Source organism: Leptonotus elevatus, chromosome 4, assembly GCF_054856555.1.
Source record: "Leptonotus elevatus isolate MCC_2025b chromosome 4, RoL_Lele_1.0, whole genome shotgun sequence".
Lineage (NCBI taxonomy): Eukaryota > Metazoa > Chordata > Actinopteri > Syngnathiformes > Syngnathidae > Leptonotus > Leptonotus elevatus.
The window spans coordinates 24,565,377-24,575,926 of NC_141242.1; the positions used below are offsets into that span (position 1 = coordinate 24,565,377).

A 10,550-nucleotide genomic window follows, 5' to 3' on the forward strand; every position below is an offset into this window, starting at 1 on the left:
ACATGAACCCTGTAAGATTTGTATGAAAATGTATTTATTTATGTGAAAATTCAGGCTAATAACTGAGCCACTGCATTTAACAAACAGGTTGCAGTCTGTTTCATGTTTGAACAGCACTGAAACAAAATATTAAGGCTTAATGTTCCATTATTATAACATTCTACCATGCTTAATGTGTTAACCCTAACCCTAAGTAAGACATTTTGTTGAATATTCCCATTAAAAAAAATTGATGTTTAAAAATTTATTCGGCCGCATATCGAATCGATTCGAGAATTGCGCGCTGTAATATCGTGATATATTGCCGAATCGATTTTTTCTAACAACCCTAAACTCAAAATTAGTATTAATTATCTTTTTTTTTACGATTATGCTGATTTTGTAATTGTGGAGTGTAATAATTTTAATTGTATTTCAATTTCGATTAATTGCACATCCCTAATATACATATATATATTTTTAAGTGAACTGTGATATAGGGAGGGACGACTGTATCTAAAAAATTATTTAAAAAATAAAACACTCACAAGTTGGGTCACTTGTAAGTTTAGGTTCCAGTGTAAATGGTAATGAATAAGAATATTAATAAACAAGCCATAAATAACAGAATACCACAATAAAACCCCTGCTGGAGTTCAATTGTATATATTGTGTTGGGTACCTTTGGTGTCCTTTGTTTGCTGTTCCTTGAAGCGCTGGTGCAGCTTGCGTGCATGGTTGTTGAGCGTTTTCACAGGCTGGTGAACAATTTTATACTTGGCTACAACTGCTGTATTAATGTTCAGCACTGCTGTGTTGATTTGCTCATATGTCACCCGTCCCTTCATGTACCTGAGGTTGGCAGAACAGGCATTGTGGCCTTTCATTTTGTGACAATGAATTTGAAAGACAAAACACTGTACACATATGCAAACACGACAGATCATAACACCAAACAGCACAGTGATTTCTTGTCAACCTTGAGATAGGCCAACTGACTGACAAATTGGACGATACCTGTGATGCTACTGATCTAAAACTTTTTTCGCTAATTTTCTCAAATCCACAAGTTTTTCAGAGATACTTAACGGAGGGGTGGCAGCACTACGGCGTTTGAAGGACAGGTACGTTTTCCTCTTTTACACTTGACAGTGTATACATTCTACCTCATACCAACACCAATTCCGCAGAGCAAAACTTAACCATGAACCACCTAAATCTAAGCACAACACAAGCACCACAATCTAAATCACTTTTTAATCCGCTTAATTTCAACATACAGCCAGCCATAAACTTTAACGTGAAAAGCCTGCAGTGAGAATTGTGAAGAAGTACAGGACTGTTTGGACTCTACTGATTGTTGTGTCTATGAAAATTCAGCTTTGTTGAACATACAGACACTGTGACATCCATTTTTTGAAATGTGCTGCGTCTGCTAAGAGCGCTAAATATTGCTCCACATCTGCACCCGCAGCCCTGTTAACGTCCTATTCCAGCGGTAGGGAACCCTGGTCCTCGAGAGCCACTGTCCTGCCTGTCTTCCATGTCTCCCTCCACCAACACACCTGATTTAATGAACAGGATCGTTATCAGGCTTCTACAGCTGGCTGATGACCTAATATGAGTCAGCTGTGTTGGAGGAGGGAGACATGGAAAACAGGCGGGACCGCGGCTCTCGAGGACCAGGGTTCCCTACCCCTGTCTTATTCACTAAGGATATTGCTCTGATGTACTAGCAAAAACACGCAAATTTGCACTTGATTCACCACGACAATGGATTTGTGCCAAGAACACGGCAGTATGCAACAGCTGCAAGAAAGCTGACATTACCAGAAAGTGATGGTTGGACCGAGGAGGTCCAAAAGCGTTTTCTTCATTTAGCGCCATTAAGCTGTAGTGAGCGGAGAGGACGACGACGTCATTCCAAATGTCCAATTGTCCATAAAGTACAAAACTATTGATACATCTTTTATATTTTCAGAGGTTGACGTGGGCCTACAGCGGCCAATAGCGTACGTGATCTGTGTGAATAGGGGGGCGCGCAGCTCTGCCTGGTCTTCTCCATGACACTGCTGCCGTGATCACTTGAAATTCTGCATGAGAGCCTTCCACAGAATGGAGGAAGCGCCAAGTTTACATCAGCCTTTCATATACGTTGTTTGCGTCACTCAAACGGCGTGTGGCTATTAGCGTTGGTGAATTAGACGCTTGTCTATCAATGTGTCTCATTTGCTCAGAGGTGGGCAATTTCTTCGCCAAATGTATGCAAATGACCTCATTTACGTACACGCAAAAACTTTCCCCATCTGCACGTGCTTAGTGCATTGCACGGCTCCCTGATTAACTGCATTTGTACTGGTTAGCTCCGCGCAAAAGCTACGCAAAACTTTAGTGGATCTGTACTAAGAGTATTTTTTATATTCTTTTATATTTGTTTCTGTATTGAATATGTACACTAAATATAAAGATTATGTATGCGGTGAGATCTTTTTATAAACCCGATGTGGGTTTCCTGATCATCCTGCACAAAAATTATTTCAATGTTACAAGTGTTTTTATATTGTATTTTTGTCTATGTGAGAATAAACAAAACTCTAATTGGATAACTAAATTCAAGGTATACTTACTGAGGGATACATTCAAATTCTGCCAGAGTGATGAACGGTATCTCTTTGCTGTGGTTCTTGATTTTGCTTTTGACAGTTTCCTGCTGGGTGATTTCCACATCAGGTGCTTGGTTCTGGGTGGTTATTGGTTCATTTTCTCTAAAATAAAATCAAGATTTTCAAAACACATGTTACTTGAATAGACATATTGATCCATCTTGCCCCAAAATCCTAATCGGGTATCATTCTTGGCCATGAAAATGTGTTCATAATTTAGCATCTTGTTTCACAGCTGATGTATAATTACAGTTTTGTGTTGAAAACTTAAAGGAAAAAAATGTCCTCACTTTTGGGGACATTTGTGGGGCATATGAGCAGGGACGTTGTCCTTAAGATGTTGGAGACTCTCCAAATTATTTTGATATAAGTCATCAAGAGCCTGGGGAAAAAAAAATCAGAAGGTTAATTTTAAACCCATTAAAAACAACTAATAATGTGTTTAATAAATTATTGACTGTCATGCATTTAGCATCATAGAATACATTTTGCAGCCCTGTTAAAGAATGGCATAGCCAAGGAGAGCCCACTGGAGTATTTGCATGTTACGGTAATTTCAAACTCATGAAAAGAGGAACCTTGAAAAAAAATAATTACATTATTAAATCGCAATCACAAGTATGAGGGGGCAAAAAATTATTTTGTGCTTTTATTTATTATTTACCAAAATCGTTGAGGCCTAATAAAATGTTACCTGTTTGATAAATCATTTGATGCAGCCAATATGCGGGAGTTGAAAGCTGCGAGAGATGGCACCAAATAGAAATAACCAGTTTTTGGATTATGGATGGGGTTTTTTCTTACCGATTTTGTGGCATTTCCTTGTGCCTTTTTTGGTTGAATTGCCTAATGTGTGAGCCCGCCCTAGGTACATGCATAAACTTAATATTTTTTTAGGTCCCTTATGGCTCTCAACAGAAATTATTTGTGGTTCTGCTTTTTATTTTTTGCTTGGCTAAACTAGAGTAGAGAAGTGTCAGGTTTGAGCAAATTGTTCCCCCAAAAATGTACACTATTGAATAGAAGAGGTGTAACCAACTCCGGTCCTTGAGGACCCCTGATTCAAATGATCAGGATCGTTATCAGGCTTCGGTAAAGCAACTTGCTGATGATCTGATTATTCTTATCAGGTGTGTTGGAGGCGGGAACCATCTAAAACATGCAGGATAGGGACCCCCGAGGACAAGGAGTTGGTGACCCCTGGAGTAGAGTGACATTAGCTAAGCAAATTGCACAACTCTAGTTTACCTTCAACTGACTGAGCTGGTCTTTCTGCTGGACAACGCTTTTTTCAAACTCCAACAAAAGTCTCTCAAGTGCATCAAGTTCTTGTTCAAGTTGTTTCATCTTATTGTGAGGTACTTCTAGATGTAAAAAGAGAGCAAAACAATTATTCCACAAAAAGTATATCATAGCCTAAGCCTTAGATTGAGAAAATAATTGTCCTTCCTTAGACTCTAAAGCCAACATTTTTTCCAAATAAACAATCTTACCTGCAAGTGAGAAATACAAGATGCGCTGGACTGATGAAATCCTGTCATTAATATAGCGGCTGATCCCCTCCAAGTCACCCATTTTTTCTGACAAAGAGTGGGGTAAATTTGTTAACACGTAAAACATTTAACGTTATGTTAGCCGGTGGTACCGATCATACTGCGCCACCACGCTTTGCATGGTTTTAAACAAAGAAAACAAACAAATAGTACAAGATTTCACACAACGTTGAATGTTCTTACTCCGCGTTCTGTTTTCTCGAGTTGACGTTTGGCGCTCCAGATTCAACTTCTTCTTCTTTGGTACGTCTTCTTCTAATCGAGTCCGACAGGCTGTAGCAAAGAAAGCACAATGCTGCCCTCCGCTGGCAAAGATGTCCCGTTTGGATCTGTCTGTTTTGGCTCTGTCTATTTTCTTAAATACAGTTCAGTGGGATGAATGAAGACCACCATTTGTACAGCTTTTCACCTTTCCCTTGAACTTTGTGAGGAGGAGGATTTTGAAACGTGTATGAACAAATGTATGTGTAATTAATTGTCTCATAAATGTAGCCCTGTGCTATTTATTAATACAAATAATCGAAAAATACAGTACCATCATCATCTTTTTGTTTAAAAAAAAAGGTAGTACCCTTTCATTCATATTATTATTTTGATGATAATCATTGAATTTTAAGACAATAGTGTAAATTGCCACATGATGGCAGCCAAGTACTTCTGGAACAAATTGTGTTTCTTATTCATCTATTTTTATAGCTTCTGTACAGAAGCTGTCCCCACCTTGTTTGCACCACACACCACTTCTCAAGTTAAAACAATATTTTGACGGACGGGCATCAAAACGAATAAAAACAAATAATTCACATCACGCTGAATGTAGTTGTTGCCATTAGTGGGTGCCGGCCTCATGTTTCTCTTCAATGAGCCGTTATCATTATTAATTGGGATAATGGGAATCCAAACCTGATGTATGTTTTTTCCCACTGATTGTAATAAGGTAATTTTGTTTTGGTCCCTGCCATGACGTTGTAAATTGAAGCAAATTATGTTAGTGTTGTTTTTTTTTCTTTATTCTTATTATTATTACTATTATTATTACTATTATTATTATTATTATTATTATTGGGGGGGGGGTGATTTACATTTACAAGCCTATCGCCACATATTGGCATTTTTACTGAACAAAACCATGTAGCATGTGTCTGGGGTTAAAATGCAAATATTTGCTACTTAAAATGAGACGTTTACTTCTCAAATGGGGTCACTAACTAGCAAAACTGTGCCTCAAAAAAAAAAGAAGTTTTTTTTTTTTAGCCTTGCTGAACACCAAACTGAAAATGTGGTTAATGTGTGGTTACAATAAAAGTGACTAGAATCAATAAAATATGGCACAGTTATTGCTCAGAATATAAACATTATGTTGATGTAATAAAATGTTGTGTACATACAATTCTCATTGTTTGTATTGCTACAAATAAAAAGCATAATTACAGTAAAGGGTACAACTTTGAGATATTATTTTCTTTAGCCCTGAGTACACTGAAGGAAATAGTAAACAGCACAGAAGAAAATTCACCAAAACTGCTCACTCAATTAAACATAATTGCAACACCTTCAACTTCTCTTGTTAGTTTTATTGTTTGCTTGTTGGGGGCATTTAGCTCGTGGTTTCAGCTCATTATTTTTGACTGTGTATCGTTTGTCAGACAGTGTTCGGATGACAGCCTTTGTCGGCACTCCACCTTGGAACAAAATGCTTCAAGGCACTTTTTCAAATCCATAACAGGTCTACTCCACCCCTGGCGAACAAACACATGTATTGACATCATAATTACACTGTAGAGACACACAAACACATGTACACGTATTTTCACTTGGGGATGGGAAAGGGTCACAGGGGCACTGGGAGTCATCAGGTCTTTGATTGGATGTTTACAAAGAAGTGGGTGTCATCATTTGTCACCTCACTAAATATCGACCTCACAAGCAACTATCACAGATGGACAGATGCAGACAAGATGTGCGAATACAGCTATTCGGGCAAACTGACACAAAGGCAGACCGGCAGAAGATACAGAATTCTAATGTTCACAACCATTTCATCATGTCTGTATTTTATATCAAATCTTGGCTTCAAGGGTGATTATTTTTTCTTATTTTGCTTATTTAATTTATTTCGGGGGGTTTTCCTTTACATGCACTCATGCATGCATGTGCGTGCACATCAGGGTTATTATAGTTTTGGAAGTTTTTATTTCTTTTTGAGATTTGTTTTTTAAATGTAGTTATAATTAGTTTTCTTGGTGGCTCTGTTTGTTTTTATTAGTTTTAGTTATTTCAAAAATGTTTAGTTTTAGTTTAGTTTTAGTATTATTTTCATTTAAAAAAAAGTGTCTTACTTGTGTGCAAGATTTAATGAATACCATGGTAAAATGAAAACAGCAATGCACTTCTTACCTAGCGTTGCGTTTCGGCTGAATTAAATGAAAGAGCAGGCAAGGCAAGCCATTGGAGCCAAAAGTCAAACACGTAAAATTGTCATCTTGGAGCGTCACCATCTGAAGGTGCTTTTCTATTGGCTGCTTTTAAATGACGTCACGTCTGTGCAACACACTTTCAAACGAGCGTCAATTTTGACAAGACTTGTAATTTAGTTTTAGTTATAGTCTTTTGACTAAAATTAATTAAAGTTTTAGTCATAATTTAGTCATCTGATTTTATTTTAGTTTTAATCCAATTTTAGTCAAGGGAAAAAAAGAGCAATTTTAGTCGACTAAATTGACAGTTTAGTCAATAATTTTCCTTCAGCATACATTTCAACTTCTATACAGAAAACTATAACAGACCTATTTGTAAATGTAGTTCAACACGCAAGACTGTTAGGTTTCGGTTTTGTAGGGGTTGGATTTTGTTTATTATGGGTATATTTGTTGTTTTTGTCTGTGGTTGGTGTTTGCATGTGTTCCTGATTTCTCCCCTTGTCTCGTTATGTCTAATCACGTCCACCTGTGGTTCCCTTCCCAGTGTGTCTGACCAATCGGTGCCCTTAGCCTATTGTGTTCCCCAGGTGTGTCTCATTAGTGTCTGTGTATTTAGTCTGTTGTGTTTGTCCAGTCTGGGTCGGTCCATTGTTGTTTCTAAGTTTTGTCGTTTCTCCCATTTCTTCATCAAGCCACTTGAGTTTGCTTTGATTTAGGACTTTGTTGTTTTTTGTTGGCACGTTGTGCACCACCTTGTTTTTTTTTGTTTAATTAATAAAACCCTTTTGTTTTTGGACTTTACCTCGGCCTACTCGCTCTGCCCCCCCCCTCCCCACCCACACACACTTGGGTCCAAAACCACAGCTGACCGTGACAAAGACACGTTTAATACAATGGTGTCTTTATTAATTGTTTCAATGAAACATGTTGAACTGACAATGCATAATTGCTTGAGATTAATCTTAGAGCTGCACAATAAACATTAAGTGCAGTCAACACTGAACAGTTTTTGAGTTATTCTTTTCTCCCACACGGGTTACATTCTTTCTGATTGGATTGTGTGAATTTTTTTGTCACTGTGCTTTTCATTTGTGTTTTAGTCATTGACGAAATTGTCAGTCAATTTTATTTATCGTTATAGTCTCAATGAATGGCTTCTATTTTAATTTTCGTTTAACTTTTGTCTGAAAAAAAAATCGTGACAAAAAATATAAATAAAACAAATTTTCATAGACGAAATTATCACTGTTTCAAATGTCCTTATTCCGGTAAATATCGAAATAAATATGTTTAAATCAAATTTAAAATCTACCTCAGAGTCTCATGTATTAAATGAATTGCCAAAGATGAAAACTAAGAATATTTTTGCTGTAATTACAGTTTTATTTAGTTTTGTATATGTAAAATGTTTCAGTCAGTTTTCTTTTTTTAAAAAGCATTTTCGTTTTTATTTCATTTTGTTAACGAAAAGGTTTTTTGAATTTTTGTTTGAGTTATTTCATTAATTTTAGTTAGCTAAAATAACCTTGGTGTACACACACACGCGCACACACATACCCACACACGTGGTGAGAAAAAGCAGATGTGATTTTAGACTTGGTAAAACCAGGTCTATCTTGTGGCAGAAGCCCATATTTGAGGAGGAGTACAGCGTCACTCTTCCTCCTCATGCACATAAAGTATAGTCTGTGTTACTTCTGCTAATCTTCATTCCTCTCTTTTACAGCGCATGCCTCCACCTTCCTAGATGTTCCTCCACCTGCTCCCTTCTTTCACTGCAGGTCACAACGTCATCTGCAAACATCACAGACCATGGGGATTCTGGTCTAACCTCGTCTGTCTGCATATTCATCATTGTTGCAAAGCGTCTCGCTGCCCTGTCACAAACGGTATGCTTCACCACTGTTCTGCTATCCTCATGCACGTCCTGCAGTATTCTAACATACTTCTCTGCTACTCCAGAATACCTCACACAGTACCACAGTTCCTACCTGGGTAACGTCATAGGCGTCCTTCTGACATTCTCTGTGTTTCTCTATCAACACTCTGAAGGCAAATAATGCATCTGTAATATTCTTCCTAGGCATGAAACCATACTGTTGTTCACAAATACTCGCTTCTGTCCTGAGTCTAGCTTCTACTGTTTCTACGTCCTTGCATCGATTTCCGAGGTCTAAATGACATAATGATTAAAAACAAAAACCCATTGCCACTAATGGAGTCCGCATTTGCACCATTATTTTCCGTTACGGTGTTTACCAAATTAGGCCTTCGCAGTGCCTACCATCTGGTTAGGATAAGGGAGGGCGACAAATGGAACACCCATTGGCCATTTAGAGTATTTGGTTATGCCTTTCGGCCTTTCAAACGCTCCCGCAGTATTTCAGTGTTTTATTAATGACGTCTTGCGTGATATGCTTAACCACTTTTGTTTTGTTTACCTTGATGACATTTTGATTTTCTCCAGAAACCTCGCAGAACATCAGCAACACGTTCGGCTGTTTTTGGAGCGACTGCTGGAAAACCGGCTATATGTAAAGGCAGAAAAGTGTGATTTCACACCAGTTCGGTGCAGTTTCTCGGATATATTGTGGAGGAGGGCCAATTGAGAGCTGACCCAACCAAGATCCAGGCCGTGGTCAACTCCTACATCAAAAAAGCACTTGCAGAGGTTCCTGGGGTTCGCTAATTTCTACCGTCAGTTTATCCGCAACTACAGTATGAAAGCGTAACCTCTGACAAGGCTTAAATCGACCAAGTTTCCGTTTATTTGGACTCAGCAGGCCGAGGCTGCCTTTGTTAAACTGAAATTATTATTTTCACGTTTGCCGGTTTTGACACACCCTAATGAGGTTCTCCCATTTGTTGTCGAGGTTGATGCTTCATAGACAGGAGTGGGGGTGATGTTGTCCCAATGGTGCCCAGTCGACCAGAAGCTGCATCCCTGCGCCTACTTCTCTCGTCAGCTCAACCAGGCGGAGCGCAACTACGATGTGGGCAACTATGAGCTGCTGGCCATCATTCTTGCATTACAGGAGTGGAGGCACTGGCTGGACGGTGCGGCGGAACCCTTCCAGGTCTTCACGGACCACAAAAACTTGGCGTACCTCTGGTCTGCTCAGAGACTCAAGCACGCTGGGCCCTGTTCTTGATGCGTTTTAATTACGTCATCACTTACAGACCAGAATCCCGGATGCACGGTCCAGCCGCCGAGGGGTCTCCATCCGAAACGATCGTTACGGAGAACAGAGTGTTGGGGGCCCTCCAGTGGGAGGTAGAGCGGAAGTTGGTAGAAGCAACTGGCAACACACAGACCCCTGTAGCTTGCCCTGGAAATAAGTTATTTGTACCCGCACACCTTCGTCAAGAGGTGCTCCAGTGGGGGCATACATCAAAGGTGGCATGTCATCCTGGGGTCGGGTGAACTCTGTCCCTAATAGCGCAGAGGTTTTGGTGGCCAGGGCTATGCAAGGACATAAAAGAATATGTCACCTCCTGCACAGTGTGTGCTCGAAACAAGCCCTCTCACCGTATGCCAGCCGGTCAGCTCCGTCCTCTATCCATTCCGCCCCGTCCTTGGTCGCACTTGGCACTGGACTTTGTTACCGGGCTACCTCCTTCCCACGGTAAGTCTGTGATCCTTACTGTGGTGGACCGGTTCTCCAAAATGCCGCACTTCATTGCTCTGCCCAGATTGCCCACCTCTTTGCAGACAGCGGATATCCTGATAAGGGACATATTTAGGATCTACGGGATCCCATCCGACCTCGTCTCCGACAGGGGGCCTCAGTTCGTGTCCCGGGTGTGAAAGGCATTCTGCAAATCATTGGGAGCTACTGCTAGCCTGTTTTTGGGCTATCATCCCCAATCTAACGGGCAAACGGAGAGAGTCAACCAGGACTTGGAGGCTGCGCTCCGATGTGTGTGTCATCAGA

The 10,550-nt window shown here is 39.7% G+C and overlaps 1 protein-coding gene across 2 annotated transcripts in view; it reads right to left on the minus strand.

Moving 5' to 3' along the window:
* ska1 (spindle and kinetochore associated complex subunit 1) overlaps window positions 1–4,477 on the minus strand; it is a 7,452-nt gene extending 2,975 nt beyond the window's left edge. Inside the window, exons 1-6 of one of the 2 annotated variants that reach the window (XM_086073334.1) lie at window positions 4,379–4,477; window positions 4,136–4,222; window positions 3,891–4,006; window positions 2,933–3,024; window positions 2,607–2,744; window positions 662–831 (exon numbers count right to left, since the gene is read on the minus strand). In XM_086073334.1, the coding sequence (XP_085929460.1) occupies window positions 662–831; window positions 2,607–2,744; window positions 2,933–3,024; window positions 3,891–4,006; window positions 4,136–4,217 (598 nt within the window). In that variant the 5' untranslated portion in view covers window positions 4,218–4,222; window positions 4,379–4,477. Of the gene's footprint in view, window positions 1–661; window positions 832–2,606; window positions 2,745–2,932; window positions 3,025–3,890; window positions 4,007–4,135 lie in introns of both variants that reach the window. The other variant, XM_086073333.1, reaches the window with a different exon arrangement.
* Window positions 4,478–10,550: the final 6,073 nt, after the last annotated feature.